The sequence below is a fragment of the Capra hircus genome, chromosome 21, assembly GCF_001704415.2.
Source record: "Capra hircus breed San Clemente chromosome 21, ASM170441v1, whole genome shotgun sequence".
NCBI lineage: Eukaryota > Metazoa > Chordata > Mammalia > Artiodactyla > Bovidae > Capra > Capra hircus.
This window is the reverse complement of record NC_030828.1, coordinates 19,699,283-19,721,520: the sequence shown is the minus strand read 5'-3', so window position 1 is coordinate 19,721,520 and position 22,238 is coordinate 19,699,283. Positions and strand designations below refer to the sequence as shown.

General features: G+C 49.8%; 1 protein-coding gene across 1 annotated transcript in view; it reads right to left on the bottom strand.

The window, feature by feature from the left end:
- The window catches only part of ACAN (aggrecan), a 67,761-nt gene that overhangs the window by 23,381 nt on the left and 22,142 nt on the right, over window positions 1-22,238 (bottom strand). The window contains exons 2-11 of the mRNA XM_018066613.1: window positions 16,046-16,122; window positions 13,197-13,580; window positions 11,707-11,881; window positions 10,265-10,397; window positions 9,696-9,984; window positions 8,042-8,446; window positions 5,643-5,817; window positions 4,714-4,841; window positions 3,332-3,625; window positions 448-663 (exon numbers count right to left, since the gene is read on the bottom strand). Of these exons, the coding sequence (XP_017922102.1) occupies window positions 448-663; window positions 3,332-3,625; window positions 4,714-4,841; window positions 5,643-5,817; window positions 8,042-8,446; window positions 9,696-9,984; window positions 10,265-10,397; window positions 11,707-11,881; window positions 13,197-13,580; window positions 16,046-16,115 (2,269 nt within the window). The 5' untranslated portion in view covers window positions 16,116-16,122. The remainder of the gene's footprint in view (window positions 1-447; window positions 664-3,331; window positions 3,626-4,713; window positions 4,842-5,642; window positions 5,818-8,041; window positions 8,447-9,695; window positions 9,985-10,264; window positions 10,398-11,706; window positions 11,882-13,196; window positions 13,581-16,045; window positions 16,123-22,238) is intronic.

Sequence of the window (22,238 nt, the reverse complement as noted above, 5' to 3'; positions counted from 1 at the left end):
CAGAAGGAGAAACAAGAGAAGACAGGTCACAGTGGGACTGCCAACAGCCACCCCCTCCCAGGTCCTCTCCCCTCTGTTGGAGTTCCTCCCACGAGAGTTTTAAGAGGTGAGGGAGTAGAGGTGTGAATGCAGGAGCACAGAGTAGGTGAGAGTCCTCCAGCTGATTCAGTGCTGGGCATTTGCGGCATGTAGCTGGAAGATTGTGTGCAGAGAGAGTGAAAGAGAGAAGAGGTGTGCTTTATGAACAAAGCTGCCCGTTTTCTCCCTTAGGAGTTGGTCCTAGATGCCTGCTGAGGTGGCTGACGTTGCCCATGGCAGCACACTTAGATAACATCAGGGCTGGGGGTCAGGGCACGGGTCCCAGGGAGAGAACACCCTCTCCTGCCCCATCCAGGCCACACCCTGGCTCAGGGAGGCAGCAGGACGTGCAGGAGAGGCCGGACGGACCTGGTAGTGGGAAGGTGCCCGCTGGGGTGTAGGCAAGTTCCCATTCCGTCTTGTTTTCTGGCTCAACGGTGAAGCCTGGGATTGCAGTCGTCTCCTCCCCGACAGGGACAGCAGCCACGCCAGGCCTCACTTCGGTCACGATCCAGTCCTCCACCTCAGGGCCCGCTGTGGGTGTGCTACCCTCCTCTTCTCCTGGAGAGGGCGCCGCTGAAACACCTAAAGGGGATATGGGTGGTGAGGGCTGGGGGCTCCTCCTTACCAGTGACCCACCCCAGGCTGACCCTTCTTCAGTGGACCCAGGGGACCATGAGGTGGGCCAGGCTTGTGCACAAATTTTGCTCGTCCTTGGCCTTCCAATCCCCACCCAGTCCAGTGAGACGACGTTTGTCATTAATCAATAAGAGCTGTTTGCTTCAACTATATCAATATGCACACACCATCAGCACTTTATTTCAGGGTGGTCTGGGGCACCTCTTTTGCAGAATCTATTATACATGCCAGGCATTGTTTAAAGGTGTCATGATGCATCAATGCATAAAATCATCTTAGGGGACTTCCCTGGTGATCCAGTGGCTGAGACTCAGTGCTTCCAATGCAAGAGTCTGGGTTCAATTCCAGGTCAGGAAACCAGATCCCATACACGGCAACTAAGAGTTTGTGTGGAGCAACTAAAGATCCCTCCTGTCACAACTAAAGATCCTGCGTGCCGTAACTAAGACCCAGCACAGCCAAATAAATAAATATTTTAAAATAAGATAAAATCATTTTATCCCACAACAGCCGTGTGAGAGAGATACATTATCTCACTTACAGACAGGGAAACTAAGGTTAAGTGACTTTTCCAGTGTCAGTGGCTTCTAAGTGACAGATCTAGTCCATGGGCCCAAGCATCTGGTGCTGGGGGCTTCCCAGGTGGTGTAGTGGTAAAGAATCCACCTGCGAATGCAGGAGATGCAAGAGATGTGGGCTTGATCCCTGGGTCAGGAAGATCCCCTGGAGGAGGAAATGGCAACCTGCTCCAGTATTCTTGCCTGCAGAATTCCATAGACAGAGGAGCTTGACAGGCTACAGTCCGTGGGGTCGCAAGAGTCAGACATGACTGAGTGACTGAGCACACAGCACGATCTGATGTCAGACTCTGCTCCCAAGTACTGCAATGATGCTGCCTTTCTTGGGGACAGAAATTATGTTCCAAGTGTGTCTGGATCAAAATCAGGAGAGTGCTATTTAACATGCATGAAGCCATCCTAGCACTGGATGGTGAAGGCAGGATTCATTGATTGGGAGTAACTGTGCTGGTTTTGTGCACTTGATTGGGAAGGAAGCCAGGTTTCTCAGCAGATGTATAAAAGGCTGAGTCTACAAAGGGTCAGGGATGGATAGTAGAGATGCTTGGCTGAGAATTTACTGGGGGGCTAATTGGCTTGGCTTCTGATGTCCAGAGTAAGGAGAGGGGTGCTGGGGTGAGGGCCTCATCAAATCCTCTGGGAAGGGATTGGCTTTCTTGACTGACAGAGTGAGACTGAACTTTCTTTGAATTAGGTTGTAAAAGGTGACCCTGGGGCTTCCCAGGTGGGGCTAATGGTAAAGAACCCCATCTGCTAATGCAGGAGACATAAGAGATATGGGTTCGATTCCTGGGTCAGGAAGATCCCCTGGAGGAGGGCATGGCAACCCACTCCATTATTCTTGCCTGGAGAATCCCATAGACAGGATCTTGGTGGGCTATGGTCCATAGGGTCACAAAGAGTTGGACACGACTGAAGTGACTTAGCACTGAAAGTCTTGGAAACTTTGGGATGTTCAAGGTTTGTTTTTTTTAAAGATTCCCCCCCCCCTTTTTTTGATTTAGACCATTTTTAAAGTCTCTATTGAATTTATTACAATACTGTTTCTGTTCTATGTTTTGTTTTTTTGGCCACAAGGCACGTGGGATCCTAGCTCCCTGATCAGGGATTGAGCCCACGCTCCCTGCATTGGAAGGCTAAGTCTTATCTACTGGACTGCCAGGGAAGTCCCTCGGGGATTTTTCTAAAAAATTAACTTTATTTTGAAATAATTACATATTCACAGGAAGTTATAAATATACTGAGTTTTGATGTATGATATGTGAAATACGGAACAAGCCAGTACTATAATCTACATTCTGGGCAGTGTATCTGGACCCATGGACCCTGTAAGAACTCATCCAATCAGAGCCTAGCCAGTCCTTGGCCATGCCCACTGAGTCGATGACATCCCTCTCAGAACTCTGATAACATGGTATAGAGTCCTCAGCATGGGTCAGTTAGAAATGTGAATTTTTGGTGCTTAGTGAATAATAATTTGATTAAACTCACCACAGAAATATTTAGAAGCAGATGAAAGTTTGACCAGGCTGTACAAATCAAAACTGTATGTATACTTATATACACTCATACACACAACATATATGTGTGTTATTTATTTGCAAAGCTAACATTTATCGAGCATTTGCTATTTCCCAGGTACTATGCTAAGTGTTCTGTATGCACTACCCCAGTTAATCCTTCCAGCAACAATTTGAGGTAGGAAATATTATATCATTATTTTATAGAGAAAGCAGAGAAGCAGAGAGACTAAGTGACTCGCCCAAGGTCACACAGCCACAAAGCAGCAGAGTCATAATTAAAATTCAGATCTGCCTGATTTTAGAACCCAAGGTCTTACTTGTTTCTCTTTATGTGTCTCTAGGGGCACATTAGAAGGATGTACTTGCCACAGAGTCAAAGCCTAAGGTCATCCCGTCCAGAGGGACTGACTTTTTCCTCTTTGCTGTGATGGATGGGCAGAGATCAGGAGGGACGAGCCTGGTGGGGTCACCCCCAAGACAGAGGGGGCCTGGAGTGGACATGGGGACACAAACCTCGGAAGCAGAAGGCGTGGTGCCGGGACAGCGGATCCAGGAGGCCTGTCTGGTTGGGGTAGAGGTAGACGGTTCTCACGCCTGGTTTGTCCCCACCACAGGCGGGCCTTGGGGTGACGATGGGGTAGCGAAGGCTGCCGTCGGACAGCCAGCCAGCGTAGCACTTGTCCAGACCGCGGCTCCAGGCAGCGTAGAGCTGGCCCGTGGTGGCCAGCGTGGCGTTTTGGGATTCACAGAACTCCTGGGCTTCCCGGAAGGTGAACTGCTCCAGGCGTGTGGCAAAGAACACCTCCCCTGGGGGCAGAGGCAGGTGGCAGATGTGAGCCTCCGTGCCCAAGGCCAGAGCAGCCGCTGCTCGCCCAGGGGCAGGGCAGCTGCACTAAGATGAGTTAGTCACTCTCCATGCGAACAACCTCCCCTCCTTCTCTCTGGATTCTCCAGCCACATGTAGGCACCCCCTCTTCTGTCTAAGAGAGGCACTCCTGGGCACCCTGTGCTCCCTTAAACCTCAGCACTTAATCATGGAGCCCTGAATGCTATGGACCTGTGGCCCCACCTGGATCCTGTGAACTCAGGGAGCGGGGCCTGTGGCCACTCTCAGGGGTTGGAGTCCCAACACCCAGAACAATACTGGAGTCTGTTTCTGATCTGGGGGGAGGAAGGTCACATTTATTGAACATCTGCTTATACCAGGCACTTTTCACGCACATCTCATTTAATATTCAGTGAAGTCTCTGATATAGGCATAAATCAGCTCCATTTTATAGATGAGGAAACTGAGGCCTAGAGAGGTTAAGTAACTTGCCCAGGTCCCCAAACAAGTGAGTGGCAGTGTTGAAATCTCTCCAGAATGTCAGCATTTCCAAGATTGTGTTCAGTGGGACAGTAATTTGGCGATTTTAATTGAAATGATAAGAAATAAGACCAAAGAGAGGTTCTGTGTTTCATTAAGCTTGGGTGATGCTTGGTTAAGCAGAGTTGAAGAAGTGGTTTTTGTTTTTGTTTTTGTTTTTTTTTAATGCAGGACTTCTCATAGTCTTTGATTTGTTCATGGGCATTGAGATTCTCAATGAGGCAGAAGGTGCATATAACATTTTCTGGTACAAGTAAATTAATTCATTTATCCATAGAACTTATTGGTTTTTCAAGAAACCAGTGCTTCCCTGCAATGCTGGGGAATCCACATGAACCATCTGGGAGGCAGACAAGGGGCCTGGCCTGAGAGAGGGACTGGGAAGGCCTTCTTTCTTAAATAGGATCCTTTCCTGGCTGGCTGTTCAGGTGAAAACGGGGCTAGGTGGATGGTGATTCCCCCTCCTCTGCATCTCCGCATCAGTCCCCTCACCCCTCCACAGCCCGAAATGTGAGAACAGGGCCTGTACCCTCGAGTCTGTCCACGTAGCAGTAGACATCGTAGGTTTCTGATGGTGGCCGCAAGCCGTAGGTCCGGACCCCCGGGCTGCTGTCCTTGTCACCCACACAGGGGGTCCGTGGGCTCACAATGGGGTATCTGCAAGGGAGGGTGGGAGGGGTGGATGAGAGCTTATTCTGGAAAACTGGGCATGCGGGGCCCCAGGGTGAGGCCGGGAGGCCTCCTGAAGGATTCAGACCAGGAAGGAGGACTTCCCTGGTGCACCAGTGCTTCAGAATCCGCCTGCCAGTGCAGGGGACACGGGTTCAGTCCCTGGTCTGGGAAGATCCCACACGCTGTGGGGCAACTAAGCCCGTGTGCCACAACTCCTGAGCCCATGCACTGCAACCGCTGAAGCCACACACCCTAAAGCCCATGCTGCGCGATGAGAGAAGCCACCACAACGAGAAGACTGCACACACTAATGAGAGAGTAGCCCCCACTCGCCACAGCTAGAGGAAGCCACAAGCAGCAGTGGGGACCCAGTGCAGCCAAAAAAAAAAAACAAAACAGGAAGGAACCTCTCATGCAACACGTTCCCTGTGCAGCTGGGGATGCGGCCGCCTGGGGGCCATCGAGGGATTCCCGGCTTCAGAAGAAAGCCCACAGCATGGAAGGGTCAGGCTGGGGAGGACTGGGGGGCTTGACAAGGAGCTCTCAGTATGTTTTTTGAGGAGAAATGACCAAGGAGTTAATGTCTCCTGGGACCCATTCCCACCCTCTCGGAATATGTTTTGGTTCTGGGGGAGAAATTAAGGGGTCAGCCAGGAGCCACTAATTAACGGAGCACACAGTGAGGTGGGCGCCTACTTGGTGGTGGGTGCCGCAGGCTCAGGCTCCCCAAGCTTGACCTCGCATGTTTGGGTTTGGACTGGCAGGGGAGCCCAGCTCGTCTGTCACCTGACTGTCTGGTCCTGCAGCCAGCCGGCGTCACACTGCTCGTAGCCTGCTTCATAGGCGGCCTGGAGCTGCTCGGGCGAGGCGATGACGGCCCCAGTGCGCAGGCAGGCCTCCTTGGCCTCCTCAAAGGTCAGCGAGTAGCGGGAGGAGCCCGGGCGGTAGTGGAACACGACTCCTGGGTGGGGAGGAGAGGGAGAGGTGAGACAGGTCAGGATCAGGGCATGGACCAAGGGCCACAATGCCAATAACCGTGGTACCTGGTTCTTAAGGCTTTGTAGGTGTGGAAGGAGCCCTGGCTCCTTGAGGAATGAGCTCTTTTCATCCCCTCCTTCCTTTCCTACTCCCCATCTGATTCCTTGTCAAGCTGGTAATCTCTGCTTGTTCACACTGCTCCTGAAATTCACCTTCCTGAGAAAGCCTTCTAGGAACCTTCTGCCATGGGTATCCCCAACCCTTCATTCTGGCTTCCTCATTCCAAGGCTGCTCATTTGTCCCCAGACTCTTGAAAACAAGGCACTTGCTCTTAGTATGAAAAGATTAGGTGATCATTGCAGAGCATTCGGAAAATACAGAGAAGGACAAAGGAAAAAACCAAACAAATCTATCAAACCACTGCCTTTCTTCCACTTGGCCCAAAGTCCCGGGTTCAGGGGGTAGGTGGTCCTCCTGAAAACAGCTGGAAGAGTTTGTGCCGGTGCACTGGGTATGGTTGGGGGATGAGCACAGGACACAGCCTGTCCATGAACTCCCACTCACTCTGCCTCCCCCATTGCATTTAACTGGACACACATTGGTTTTTGACATTTCCCTGGGTGACTGGCCAGTTTACATCCAGTTGCGGATGGATCCCTTATCTTAGTCTCCCCCACGTTCTTGTCCTATCCTGTGTTAGATGCTCACCTATCCATTGGCACCTTTATGGGTGGCGGCCACGTGGAGGGAGTGAGGGTCTCTTTCAGCCCTGAGCCAACTTTGGGATATCGTTATTGTTGGCCTTAACCCCAAACTTCTAAGCAATTCTTCCTTCTCAATATACTGTATTTATCTGCGTGATTCAGGCTGACATCTCACTCGGTGGCATCATGGGAGTGAAGGTGGATGGCGGTGGCCATCTGCCCCACCCCCAGGTGGAGATACTACCAAGGGTCTTGATGGAGGTCACCCCAGTACGTCTTTCCTATTCATGGACTTGAGTTTTGGAACCAGCCAAGTTCCACGTGATGTGACATCCCAATTATTCAAATATTTATTTATTTTTTTGGTCTCCTGGCATGTGGGATCTTAGTTTCCTGACCAGGGATTGAAGCCATGCTTCATGCATTGGAAGTGTGCAGTCTTAACCACTGGACTGCCAGGGAAGTCCCCATCCAGACGTTTATTAAGCATCTGAAACAACACCATCCCAGAACCGAGGTGGCAAACGTTTTCTGGAAAAAGCCTGATAGAACATTTCAGGCTTTGTGGGCTAAATGGGTTTTGTATATCTACTTGATCCTACCCTGATAGCCCTAAACGGCCCTAAATGGCCACAGACAACATGTTACCGAATTGGTGTGACTTTGTTCCAGTCAAACTTTATTTGTGGACGTTAAAATTTGAATTTTATATAATTTTCACAATATGTCACAAAATGTTATTTTCTTTAGACTTTCCCCCTCAACTACTTAAAAAGCTTCTTAATTCTCAGTTCACGGGCCACAGAAGAACTGGACATGGCCTAGGGCTAGGTTTGGTCCATGGACCACAGTTTGCAGACCCCTGTTCTGGAAGGCCAGTGCTGTGAGAAGCCCTGAGGGTACCCAGTGCAGCCAAGTTCAGCGGCTCTATTCTGCGGAAGTGTCTGTTGGGGCGAGGAGGGCCCATGGACAGAAGGGCCTCAGGTTTTTCTTTGCCCTTCACCTCTACCTGTGGATACATTTGCTGGTTTTTACCTCTGACTTCATTTGAAGGAAATGCTTTGTGACAGAGAGCCACACACACATAAAAGAGCGTGAGCACCACTGGTCTGGACCATCCCCCTTGTTCTTTGTTTCACAAGTGAGGAGAGCTGAGTCTAAGAGGAGGGAGGCTTGTCTTACATCTCAGGTGAAGTTGAAAGTACAGAAGAACCTCCACCCAAGTGGCTTCAGTGGTAAAGAATCTGCCTGCCAGCACCGGAGAAGCAGGTTCGATTCCCTGGGTTGGGAAGATCCCCTGGAGAAGGGAAATGGCAACCCAGGACAATCCAGGATCCTTGCCAGAAGAATTCCATGGACAGAGGAGCCTGGAGGGCACAGTCCGTGGGGTCGCAAAGAGTCGGACTCGACTGAGTGAGCACTTCCTGCACTGCACACAGAAGACCCCAGACCAAGCCCTTTCCCCCGGCCCTGGATGCAGCCCCTTGAGTGGCGGACACTTACCCCCTGGCAGTCGTGGCTGCCCAGGGACCTCGGTTACACCTGGGGCTAAGGTCACCTGCACGACGAGGTCCTCGCTGGTGAAGGCCGTGGGGGCTCCCACGCCAGGCGTGGACTCTCTGGGAAAGGCCCAGGGCCAGGTAGCCTCTCCAGTCCTGTTCTCCACTGCGGGGAATGCAGTGGCCCTTACTTCGGGGGCAAACGTGAAAGGCTCCTCGCGTTCTGGGGCGGTTGGGGAGACTTCAAAGTCGGGCTTTGCCGTGAGGATCACGTTGCCTCGGGCTTCACCCTCGGTGATATTTCGGGGCAGGGGCAGCTCCACATCAGGCCAGGTAACCGTCTGGATGGTGATGTCCTCCTCGCCGCCTACCCCAAAAAAGTTTTCTGGGATGTCCACAAAGTCTTCACCTGGGGCAGGGGGCAGAGACAGGCATTAGTGGTTGGCCTGGGGCTGGCTTGATGGAGATGAATATCAGATGCTCCCCTCCTTTGCTAAGAAAAGAAAGCACCTACTGTGTGCCAGGCACCTGGCCAGGGCCATTGTTGGAGACCTCAATGGCTTGAGTATTATTATAGGGGTGCCCCAGATTGCAAGAATATGCAGTCACCATAGCACAAGACCCTGACCAATCAGCTCACTGCTTATTAAACCCATCTTGTTCCAACATCCCTTGCCAGCCAGTTGCTTCCTTACCTATCTTGTGAACACCTGCTGAACCTCAGATGTTAGAACTAGCCAATGGGAAAATGTAAATCAATTAGAAAGAGAAATGAAAAAATCTTCCCAAAGATGCAGGAACTCATGAAATTGTTGAAAGTGCCATGAGAGAACTGCCTGCCTCAGTCATGAACAAATGAGCTGCTTAGTAATGAATAAAGAGAGCATTCATGAGGATGCTACAACTGCGAACAGGGTGGTGGGAATATTGAAAAGTGAAGAGAAGCTTTTGGGGGTAATTCTAATTATGTTTGCACAAATAACCCTAGACAGTGTAAAATACAGGATAAAAACATTTTAAAAAGTTTTAGTCTAAATGTTCACAATAAAGCCCTTGTCAAAAACTTTTTCCCACTCTTAAGTAACACTATGGCCCTCATTTTGAAGTGAATTCAATTAAAAAGGGTAACTGCGGAGAGGAAGACTCAAGAGGGAGGGGACATATGTATATGTATGGCTGATTGTTTGACAGAAAGCAACTCAATTCTGTAGAGCAATTATCCTTCAAGTAAGAAATAAATATATTTAAAATTTTAAAAAGGGCAGATCACAGCGCCCTCCTGTGGCTCGTGGTCTCAAGTCAGGCCCCACATCTTCCCATTAGACAGATAAGGGAAGCGAGGCTCAGGGCCTTGACTTTGTCACAGCTGCCCAGGAGTGAGTGGCAGAGACGTGATTCAAACTTGAGAAAACAGTCTCTGAATCTCATGTTTTCCCCCAGTTCTGGGCTGATGAGATAGGACTGGGTACACTGCAGGCTGCAGTGATTCTAGCTTCCCGAGGAACCCATGCAAATAGGGGGTGCTAAGACATGGGGTTCAGGTACCCAGTGGACCCTTGAAGGAGGTAAAACCCAACTCCCCATTCTAAGATTTCATCCTCTGGGTCCCCATTTCGGTGGCATGCTCCCCCACTGAAATGCCTCCAGCCCAAACCCACCTGTGTAGCAGATGGCGTCATAGCGGGATGAAGGGTCAGGGTAGCCTGTCTGGTTGGCATGCAGGTAGACGGTCCTCACTCCCAGGAGGTTGCCCCCGCAGTTCGGTCGGGCCTTGGAGATGGGGTATCGCACGCTGCGGTCAGCCAGCCAGCCGGCGCTGCACATGTCCATGCCACCCTGCCAGGCCAGGTAGAGTTGGCCCGTGGTGGCCAGCCTGGCGCCCAGCCGCCGGCACTCGTTGGCTGCCTCCTGGAAGGTGAACTTCTCCGGGGATGTTGCATAGAAGACCTCGCCTGCAAAAGACACAGCCAGGCGGGTAAGGAGCTCCTTCCTACGTCTGCCCTGAGTCCTCAGGGAGATCCCCAGGTTCCTCTGAGTTTGGTCTTTAACTGGGCAAAGCCCTGGTCCCACGTATCTGTATTTCAGGGGTAGGATGGGGGGTTGGGAGGGACGTCGAGGTAGGGCATGGTATCCTGGATTATCACCCTGCCCAGGAGGAGGCCCGCGTGACCCTGAGAGTCGGCAGGAAGAAGGGGCTGGGCTGGGGCTCATGGGAGGGCGGGGCGGCCTCACCCTCCATCTCCTCCGCGAAGCAGTACACGTCATAGGTTTCGTTGGTGTCCCGGATGCCGTAGGTCCTCACGCCCGGAAACTCGTCCTTGTCTCCATAGCAACCTTCCCTAGGCGTGTGGATGGGGTACCTGCCGGGAACCCAAAGCAGGGATGTGACACTCGGGGGGACGGAGGGGGCCGATGACCTGTGCCCTTGTACCTTCCTCCCTTGTGGGAGGAACGGTGACTTACTGATGTGTTTGCCGGGGTCTGCTGGGATCTGCTGAGATCTCTGGGCTACTTGTTTTCTACAGTTTTTTCCCAGCTTTACTGAGATGGATGTTTTCATAACTATTGGTGACAGAAAGCGGCGCCTTTTACTGAATATTTATTGGTACCAAACGTTCTATCAGGGGCTTGCAAACCTTTTCTGTAAAAGGATGGATAGTACATATTTCAGGTCTTGCAGGCCAGAGGGTCTCCACTGTGACCAACCACTCAACCTTGCCATCCTAGTGCAAACGAAGCAACCACAGACAAAATAACAAGCATGGCTGTGTTCCGATAAAACTTTGTTTACAGAATCAAGGAGTGGGTTGGACTTGACCCATGAGCTATAGTTTGCTGAACCCTGCTCTGTATCATTGGAGTCTCACATCAACCTAAGAAGGAAGGTGCTATAACCACTCTAAACTATAAGAAAGTGGGGCCCAGAGATGTTAAGCAACTTGTTCAAGGTCACACAGCCTCTAAGTATCAAAACTAGGGTTTGAGGTATATAAGTACCGCTTGTATCTGAGGTGTGGTCTTTTGCACTATGCTAGGCTGTTGAATCACTTTGCCCTTTTTTTTTTTTTTTAATGGTTAATGGCTTTTTTTATCCTGAGATCTTTTGCCTATCCCAAGATTACAGAGTTATTTCCTTTTGTTTTCTTCCTGTGGCTTTGTGGTTCTGGCTTTTGCATTTGGAGCTTTGATCCACCTCAAATGAATTGTCTCATCTTGCTTTTACAGGCTTGCTTACATGATTGCCCTCCCTTGAAGCTAAGGCTCTGTCTGTCTTGCCGGGGAACCCACCCCTTAGCAGCTGTGCTCAGGGGAAATGAGCCAAAAAGCTTAATTTACATGTGTCTTGCTCTATTAAAAACAGAATAGAAAGTGGTTCACAAAAATATATAAACACCAAAATTTTAAAAAGATGTAAAGGGAAAAATGAGTAGGAAGAATAATGATGTATAATTTGCATGGAGAAAATGCTCATGTAGAGCTATGCTGCTAGTGATCACTCATCCACCACAGGACAGAGGACCAAGGATTTGGGACCTGACCTCAGACTGGCCAGGGCACCTGTCTAGCCCCAGCCCAGGTTGGCCTTGGTGTCAGGCTGGCACCAGCTCAGTGCGGGTCAGTGTTCCAGTCCATCTCCTGCTCCGCTCCGATGGTGGCCCCGGGGCTCACCTCACAGTCTGATCGGCCAGCCAGCCGGCGTCGCACTGGTGAAAGCCGTCCTCATAGGCGGCCTGCAGCTGCTCGGGAGTGGCGATGATGGCGCTGTTCTGCAGGCAGGCCCGCTGCGCCCTGTCAAAGTCCAGGGTGTAGCGCGTGGAGATGGCTCTGTAATGGAACACGATGCCTGCAAGACACAGGAGAGTGAGATGGCAGGTCAGCAAGGCTCCCCTCATCCAGGCCTTCATAGAATCAGGGAGAGCCAAGGGGGCATAGAGACATCTGGGCTGGGCCTCCAGCTGATGGGTGGATCCCAGCTCCATATCTGCATGGGGTCCTTCTGCCTTTGTTAGAACATTTCTATTAATAAGGAGCTCATTACCTTACAAGGCATCTTTTTGGAAACCTGTGATAATTCTGATAATTAGGTTATTTGACTTGGATAAAAATCTGCTTTCCTCATAATTTTTCATGTCATTCCAGGACCCCATATTTGCTTTGCAGAAAGATGCCCCCTCAGCCCAGGGCCATCCCAGTGAGAGTCTTGTTTAAGGCACAGGTAGGAGCAGACTGCATTTCAGAGAGTGCTGAGCACCAAAGAATTGATGCTTTCGAATTGTAGTACTGGAGAAGACTCTTGAGAATCCCTTGGACAGAAAGGAGATTAAACCAGTCAATCCTAAAGGAAATCAACCATGAATATTCATTGGAGTGACTGATGCTGGAGCTGAAGCTCCAATACTCTGGCCACCTGATGTGAAAAGTCAACTCATTGGAAAAGACAATGATGCTGGGAAAGACTGAAGACAGGAGGAGAAGGGTGAAACAGAGGATTAGATGGCTGGATGGCATCATCAACTCAATGGACATGAGTTTGAGCAAACTCCAGGAAATAGTGAAGGACAGGGAAGCCCGGCATGATGCAGTCCATGGGGTTGGGAAGAGCTGGACAGAACTGAGCAAATGAACAACAACAACCCAACAGGAAAAACTTGGTGCTGACTGAAGTCCTGAAGCCTACCAAGAACACAGCCATATTCCTTAGTCCATCGAGGGTAGGGGACCAGAAAGTCCTCATCCCTCTTTGGCTTCTGGAACTGGAGGTGGAGGAAGGAAAAGACATGTGGGTGGAGAGTCAGGAGATGCTCTGGCTCCCTTCCTGGGAAACTTCAAGCAAGTCACTTAACCTCAGTTTGCTTGTCTGTAAAATGGGGATGGTCACAAAGCAATCGAATCACAGGATTGTTGGGAAGCACAGATTGTCATTCATTACACGTGACTGTGGCCACAGAGTGTTTAATTCACTCAGAGTCCAGCGAGAGTGATATTACTAGTTTCACGTTACAGAGGAAGCAACTGAAATTAAGTAACTCAACCGAGGTGTGAACTGGCAGGAGGAGGAGCCGGGGTTTGCAAGCCAGCCTGCCTGGGTGCCCACCAGTGCGGATGCCATTCTGGTTCTTTCTGTAGGTGAAGCAGGGTCCCCCCGGGCAGGCTCTCACCTTTCACCACGACCTCCAGGGTGGCCTGGCTGTCCTCGATGCCGTGCATCACCTCACAGCGATAGATCCCGGAGTCATTGGAGCGCAGGTTCTGGATTTCCAGGGTGGCGTCGCTGGGGATGGCGGGGTAGTTGGGCAGCGTGACCTTGTCTTGGTAGGCGCTGTTGACCCGCACCCGCCCTTCCGTGGCCACCAGCAGCACCACCTCCTTCTCCTTGGATATGCGGCTCCACTTGATTCTCGGGGCGAGGGGAGCGGTGGAGGGGGCGGTGGTCACGGGGTGCATGGGGTCGATGAAGTAGCAGGGGATGGTGAGGGAGCTCCCCAGGAGGACCCGCAGCGGGGACGGTTCAGGGATGCTGACACTCAGCGAGTTGTCAGGTTCTGTGCAGGGAGACATGGGGGCGGGAGACAGACCCATTAGTGCCCAGAGAGGACCACCCAGCCTCTCTGTCAGTCCTTCTGGAAATGACAATGTCTGTGCTGGTGCTGGGGAAGGCTCCTGTGTCATATGGAATTCCCTTTCCAGAGCAGCTTTCTCAAGACCCCCTGGTCTCTGTGTCTCAAGATGGGAACTATGGAGCCAGAAGGGATTGCAGAGGGGGCCATTGGGAAACTCAGAGGTGTACCTCTTTGTTTCTCAAACTGGGGTACCCTAGGTGATGCCATGCCATGGGATAAACAGAACCCATCTTTCTGGAGTGACAAGCCATGGGATAAGCAGAAACCGTCTTTCTGGAGTGACAGCTTGACTCAAAAATTGGTAAGTTACTTTGGGGGAGAAGCTCCAATACTTTGGCCACCTGATGTGAAGAGCTGACTCACTGGAAAAGACCCTGATGCTGGGAAAGACTGAAGGCAGGAGGAGAAGGGGATAACAGAGGTTGAGATGGTTGGATGGCATCACCAACTCAATGGACATGAGTCTGAGCAAACTCTGGGATATAGTGAAGAACAGAGAAGCCTGGCATGCTGCAGTCCATGGGGTAGCAAAGAGTCAGACATGACTTAGTGACTGAACAACATCAAGAAAAAATTACTGTGGGGAAGAAAAAATTTATACAACTTGTAAAGCTAGGATATAAAAATATCAAACACTTTGGGCTCCATCCTGACCTTGCAGAAGGGCTAGTCATTCTCTTCTGTTGTTGGGGGATCAGGGGCCTAGTTGGAGAGGCATCAGAGAAGATCAGACGTTTAAGTCTGCAAAGAGTCAGCCTGGGGTGAGGTTGGGATCTGGAGTGGGTTGCCATTTCCTTCTCCAATGCATGCAAGTGAAATGTGAAAGTGAAGTCGCTCAGTCATGTCCAACTCTTCGTGACCCCATGGACGGCAGCCTACCAGGCTCCTCTGTCCATGGGATTTGCCAGGCAAGAGTACTGGAGTGGAGTGCCATTGCCTTCTCCTGGGATATGATTAGATTCCATTAAAAAAACCAACAACAAACCTAGATGGTATTGATAGGGAAGATGCAGATAGTTTGTAAATTCTGTTGGAAGTAAAAAATCTTCCTGGTATTGGAAAGAAAGAGCCTTTGAAAAAACAGCACTTTTATGAACAGTCATATACTTATTGAACTTTTTTTTTCTAGGAGAGCCTGCAGGTTGACCATAAAAATGTTTCAGATATTTGTGGGTGGCAGATACACAGCAAGGCAAGAAAGAGGGAGCCAGGAATGTTTGGGGTCCAGCCCTAACCTTTTGATATCCTGGGGGGTCACTAGAAGGCCCTTCACAGAAATATCCCTCTGAGGCTCTGCCCTAGCACAGAACACAGCATGGTTTCTGTGGTGGTAGCTCTCCAGGGTAGGTTCTTCCCAGGTGGCACTCGTGGTAAAGAACCCACCTGCCGATGCAGGAGACATAAGAGACTCAGGTTCAATCCCTGGGTCATGAAGATCCTCTGAAGGCAGGTGTGGCAATCCACTCCAGTATTCTTGCCTAGAGAATCCTATGGACAGAGGAACCTGGTGGGCTACAGTCCATGGGGTCACAAAGAATCAGACAATACTGCACTGACTGATCACACACACACGGTTCTCCAGGGACAACTGGAAGTGACAGCAGCACCCAGCCCTGCAGTTTTTAAAGCTCTCAACCAACCCTCATGCAATGGTTGGCCTGTGTGGGAAAATCACCCCAGGGTATAGCCAGCTGGCTATTCAAGGGTCTCAGGGAAAGAGTACAAGTGGAGACTCATGGATCATATGTCTAAATATTTAAAAGCTATAAATCAAGCCAATAGACCCATAACTTGTTTTTAAAAAATGTTCCATCTTCTTATTTGACAATGATACCTTTCAAAATGAAAAACCAGATTCAAATTTAGAATTCTTGGATCCCTTAGAGTTTTGCATTGGGATGTGGTGGCCATGCTGGAGGAGAGGGAATCAGGACCCCTTTTCTTCCCTCCACGGCTCTGCACTGTGAAGGATCTGTATTTATCCAGGCTCCCACAACCCAGCTGTGTCCACACCCAAACAGTCACCCCTTCACCTCTCCCGCTGGCCTTCTGGTGGCTCAGACTGGCGGTGGTGGGTGGTCCTTTCATGGAAGGGTGGACCCAGAGGAGCAAACCATGTAGCCCTGGGGATGATTTGGGTCCAGCTGGACAGGGAATTCTGGGCGTCCTGGGTACCCAGAGGGAGAATAGAGCAGGGTGGACACATGTCGCTGGCCCTACAATTCCTCATTTTTAGGGAATGTTGGGGCTGTAGGAGAGTCAGAGAGGGGGGCCTCTAAAGTGATGGCCCAGATCAAGCACTGTCAGTGCCAGGCTTGGTCTCCGACCCCCGAGTCCAGTCCTCAGTGCCTGCCGGGTAAATGAGACATGCGTGGGGATGTCCTCACCTGAAACTTCTACTGAGATGGCTGCTGCGATGACCCTCAGAGTCACAAACACCAAGAGTAAAGTGGTCATAGTTCACCTGGAAGAGAGGGGAACAGAGATGTTATTCAGAGGTTCAGATATGGTGAGGTTGAGGGTCACGTGTCACATGACAAGTGTGATAAACTCCTCATCCATGGATCTGAAATCACATCAAGAGGAGGCTAATTTAAAAAAGTGATAATAATTATACTCGAACAATGGCTTTATGGACAATTTTATTTTGCACTTTGGATTTTTTTTCATGTTTTATGAAGTGTCTATGATAAGCATGTATAGCTTTTGTGATTAAATGAAACAACAGATATTTATCTAAAAGGCTATAAAGAGTTGGACATGAATGAACGACTTAGTGTATACACACACACACACACACACACATTAAATATTATAAAATATCCTCAGCTGATCTACTGTTTATCTCACCTATGTGACTGCAAAGAAAAATAAAGAGGTTTTATTTGAAAAACAAACAAACAAACAAACCTATAAGGAGGCTGCATTGTGATCTGAGAGATATCTTCTCCAAGAATCCTGTCCTCACAAAACCTTCATGGATTCCTTAATTACCATTGTGAGGCTATAATTAAATTTATCTCCTTCTGGTTTTTCTAGGGAACCTCTCATCTTCTAACCAGTAAAGTCTCATCCTAAAGGATCCCTGTGATGGTTGATTTTATGTGTCAATTTGACTGGTCCGTGAGGTGCTCAAATGTTTGGTCAACTATTATTCTGGGTGTGTCTGTGAGGGTGTCTTGGGAAGAGATGAACATTTAAATTGGCAGACTGAGTAGAGCAGACTGGACTGCCAATGTGAGTGGGCCTCACCCAATCAGTTGAAGGCCCACATTTTGCCCAAAATGGCTGAACCTCCCCTAAATAAGAGATAATGTCTCTTGCCTGATGCTCACCAAACTGCCTTCAGACTTAAATGGAAACATTGCTTTTTCTTGGTTTCAAGGCTTCACACCCTGTTTCTCCTGGCTCTCTAGCTTGCCAACTGAAAGTGTTAGTCACTGAGTTGTGTCCAACTCTTTGCAACCTTATGCTCCGTAGCCCACCAGGTTCCTCTGTCCATGGAATTCTCCAGGTGAGGATACTGGAATGGGTTGCCATTTCCTCCTCCATGGGATCTTCCTGACCCAGGGATTGAACCTGGGTTTCCTACATTGCAGGCAGATTCTTTACCATCTGAGCCAATTTGTTAGCTTGCCAAAACCCTTCACAATCAAGTGAGCCAATTCCTTAGAATAAATCTTTTTCTGTATGTATATGCACAACTAAATAGTTCTGTTTCTCTGGGGATCCCTGACTAACACAGTTTCCCAGGCCCAGAAAAGTGGCGCGAGTTACCCCATTTCTTTGATAAAATCTGAACTGCCATCAACTCCAAATCCAGGAACCTATGTGTTTTAGGTCAGAGAAAGTACCAAGATTTGGGGCACAATTCAGGGGTCTCATTCAAGTCAGGGGAAGGATACTCACCGAGATTGCTCTGTGGGATGTGTGCCAAGTCGATTCAGTCATGTCTGACTCTGTGACCCTATGGACTGTAGCCTGCCAGGCTCCTCTGTCCAGGGGGTTCTCCAGGCAAGAATACTGTGTGTTGCCATTCTCTCCCCTGTGCGTCTTCTTAACCAAGGGCTTGAACCTGCCTCTCTTACATCTCCTGCATTAGCAGGCGAGTTCTTTATCACTAGCACCATTAGAGAAATGACAGCCCAGGACCCCTGAAGCAACCAACCCCTGTTGGCCCAAACAATGACTTCATATGAATTAGAGAAACCAACTTTCCTTACTGTCATCTGTTGGAAAACTGTCCCGCAAAGTATACTAATCTGTGATGACAAAACGTAAAGGGAACCCCCTGCATAACTGGAACCCTGACTCTGAGTGGGCCAGAGTACTCAGATCTCAAGGAGACCCATCTGAATTTACAAGAGGTCAACCGAGGGATGGTTCTCAAATTGGGCTACACACTGAAATCACCTGGGCTTCAGCCTGGTCCTCAGACATTTTAAAAGCTCCCCAGAAGGCTCTAAAATGTGGCCAGGGCACCACTGGCTAGAGAGTATGCAGTCACACTGTGGACACTTGTGACTTGCACCCCATGACGTGTACCCTAAAGACAGGAAGGGAGCTTTCACAGGCTGAGTGCAATGCCCAACTGAGGCTGCAGCCAGCGTCCCTGACCTGGACTCCGTCAGCGTCTGATGACCCACTAGGAGTCTCTATTGGCTCAGTCACCATCAGCTGTGGCTGGATGGCTTTGAGGATAAGAGGCTCTGAGGTTCCCACCCCTAGAGGGAGTGGGTAGGGCCAGGACTCTGGGGATGCTCGTGGGTAAAGTCCGGGAGTTGGTGACGGACAGGGAGGCTTGGTGTGCTGAAGTTCATGGGGTCGCAAAGAGTCGGACACGACTGAGTGATTGCACTGAACTGAACTGATATATTTTTAATTTGGCTGTGCTGGGTCTCAGTTGCAGCATACAGGATCTTTATTTGTGGCATGTGCGATCTAGTTCCCCAACCAGGGATTGAACCCAGGCCCCCTGCATTGGGAGTGTGGAGTCTTAGCCAATGGACCACCAGGGAAGTCCCTTAGTTTGTCATTTGAGTGATCTTTCCACAGCTATCCTTCATTCATTCCACATACAGCAGGCACTTGAGGGATGAAAGGGTTGTCTGTGTGGGTGCTGCTGGGGGCTCAGAGATGAAGGTGTGAGGATGAGTAGGAAGTCTGGAAAATTCCAAAGGCTTAAGAAGCAGCTCCTAGCTTCTCCTGAGGGATTTTTCTCCTTAGAAGCTGCCTTAAAAAAAAAAAAAAAATCCCTGGGACTCCAGGTTCTGGCTCGTGACTTTTCCTCACGCCCGGTGTGATCTGTCACGGCCAAGAACTATTCCTCCAGAGGCTTAAAGGGTCAGTTGTCTCCTCCTCTGTGAGGAGGGGGCTAGACTTGCAGGGCTGTCTCTTCCTAGAGCCTCAGGGAAAGCGTGTCCAGACACAAGGCCGCCTGTTCTTCTTCCCTCAGAACAACCTTCACTGGGAAGTTCTCTGTATGTTTTCGGAGTTGTGTTTCTTCCCTCGCTCTCTGAACAAGCCTGACATTGTCCGGGAAGCAGTGGTTCTCTGTGGGGCTTGGGTCTGCTCTGTTTTTCTCCCTGGCTTCGGCCAGGAATGAAAAGGGCAGGGAGTGGGCATTGGTGGTGGTGGTGGTGGTGGTGGGCAGGGGGGACGGGTTGTGGGCAGAGAAATTAATTTTATTTCTTCTTCTTTTTTTTTTTCAAGACAAACTTTGGGATAGAAATATCGTAATAAATATGCTCTTGTGTTTGTGTGTGTTTTCTCAGCTGTAAAGAAAATAGGGAGAAATTCCATTCTGTCTGGATTCCAGTGTGTCCGGGCCTCACGGAGCCTTTATGTGAGGAGGTGGACTCTGCCAGTCCCCACAACAGGGTGGCCTTTCTGCAGGGGAAGTGGAGCTGGTGGCAACGGGATTGGGAGGCTGGGGATGAGGACAGTGGAAGGGGCTGTCTAAAATGGAGGGAAAGAGGGGCTTGAGGAGCGGGTGAAAGTTGGAGGGTCTGTGCAGAGCTTCTGTGGGCTCCATGTGTGTGAGGTTGGGCTCATTACCAAGGAGCTGGCTTTTTCAGGACAGAATTATTAGGAAGTTTGATGGGGGAAAGAAAGCGTGCTGGTGCTTTGAATCTGAGCTCAGGCCATGTGTGTGTATGTGTGAGAGAGAGAGAGACAGACAGACACACACACAGACCCATAGCTGAACATATGGAAACCTTCCACCTCCTCATCAGCTATACTCTATCAGATGGCTGCCAACCCAGTCAGGACTTTGACCTTTATTCCATCAGATTATGGGGCTGAATGGGAGGGGCTCACCTGCTTGCCCTGAATTCTTATTCCAGCAACATGCAGTGGAGACCCCTAGACCTGGGTCCCAGTCCTGCTCAGCACCTCCTGCTTTAATAACCCAAGATCCATCTCCATGGTTATTTCAGAGACTGAGCGAGACAATGTGCCAGGCAGACCCGGCTTCTGGAGGGCGGGGACTGTGTCTCTGGCTCGGCGGCAAGCCCAGGGTCTGGCACTCAGCAGGCATCCGTCAGCACCACTCTCTTCCCTCCTCACTAGAGTCAGGCCTGGGTGAGCCTCTCAGAATGTGGGGACTGGAAGAGCATCTAGTGGTTACAGGGAGGCTTCTTGCCCTGGGGTGAGGGTTGGATGAGATGACTTTCCATAAAGGATAAAACTGCCTTTGCCAACATCACCACCCTACCACACATTTGGAAAATAAAGGAACTAGAGAAAATAAATCACCATCATCCTCCATCCTAATCCAACCATTGTTCATGTTTTGATAGTTTTCCTTCTGGTTTTTTTCCTTAGGCATCCACTTGCGTTACGTGGAGTGGCCATCTTTTTGCATCTGTTTGCTTTTTCCACACAGCATGGTGGATCAAATGACTTGTTTTTGGTTCCTTCAGAAGTGGTGGATGGCTTTGGGGCTGTACAATCAAGACCTCGCTGCTGGGAATCCTGTCTACACGGCCGAGGCAGGTGGTCTTCAGTCTCTAGTTGAACAGGAAGTGCTCATTCATTCCTCACGGGGTGACCCCTGTCACGGTCAGTGTGTCAGTCACATAGTTGTTTCTGACTCTTTGCGACCCCGTGGACTGTAGCCTGCCAGGTTCCTCTGTCTGTGGAATTCTCCAGGCAAGAATACCAGAAAGAGAGATTTTAAACCCAGAACAGGGAAAGTGGCAGGGATCCCACATCAAGGACACATCTGGCAAGACTGACTCCAACTGCAGCTGCTAATTTCCCACATATTCTAAATAGACATGGTGGGAAGGCGTGGAAAGGGGGAGTCAGGAAACTGATTCCAGGTGAACTCACACAAGCCCTCAGTTTTCTCATCTGCACACTGGAATCAATGGGACATGGTGAAGATAATTTTCATGGATGCTGATGCTCATTTTATATTTTCTCCTTTTTCTCTTCTCTCTCTGCTTATTCTCTCTCCATCTGGATCTTTTTCTAAAAAATAGAGTTGATTTCCTTATTCCTATTGTATTACTTGGGCTTCCTTCGTGGCTCAGATGGTAAAGATTCTGCCTGCAATGCAGGAGACCTGGGTTTGATCCATGAGTTGGGAAGATCCCCTGGAGGAGGGCATGGCAACTCACTCCAATATTCTTGCCTGGAAAATCCCCATGGACAGAGAAGCCTGGTGGGTACAGTCCATGGAGTCACAAAGAGTTGGACATGACTGAGTGACTAAGCACAGTGCCTTGTGTTACTTACTTGGTTATCACTGCAAATTCTGCAAATGTTTTCCTGCTTTCTGGGCAATTAAGTGAGTCCATTGGAAAAAGCTGTGGCAGCAGGTTGAGGGTGCTGCAGAGCGACCTTTCAAACCCAGAGTTTTGTCTAGGATTGGTCTCAAGCAGCCCTGTGCTAAGACAGAGGGCCCAGTGAGGTGGGGAAGGGAGGGTTTTCCTCTGAGTTGCTTATATTCTTGTAAATGGAGACATATCTGTACCTGGAAAATAGCAGGCATGTGAATGGGTGCCGGGTCCTTGATGTTGTCTAGAATGTCTGTATGACCCCAAGTATAGTTTTCACATCTTTGACACAGGGTAGAGTGGGAGAATTGGCCCTGGAGTTCTCTGAGACTCTAAGTGCCAGCTCCACACAGTGCAAAAAAGAGACATTTGATACAGGGTCAGAGTCGGTCACATCTCACCTGTCACAGCCTCCTCCCGGGTTAGAAATGAGCTCATCTCTTGTTCTGATCCTGCACCTAGATCAGCATTCACTGGGAAGGTTCAAAACCACTGGGAAAGATGCCCCCCTGTGCCCTCCACATGCTGGGGAAGATGTGGGGGGCAGCAGAAGGATGCAAAGAGGGGAGCTGTGAGGTTATGAGTATCATGCCTAAATTCAGAGGAATTAGGCTCTCGGGAGCCTCAGGCTCTCAAGGGAGGAGCAAGATTCAAGTGGAGGAATTAGGAGAAATCAAGAAATGATCAAGAAAAGAAATCAAGAAATGACATAGGTCCAGGGACTTCCCTGGTGGTCCAGGGGCTAAGACTCCATATTTCCAAAGCAGGAGACCCGGGTTTGATCCCTGGTCAG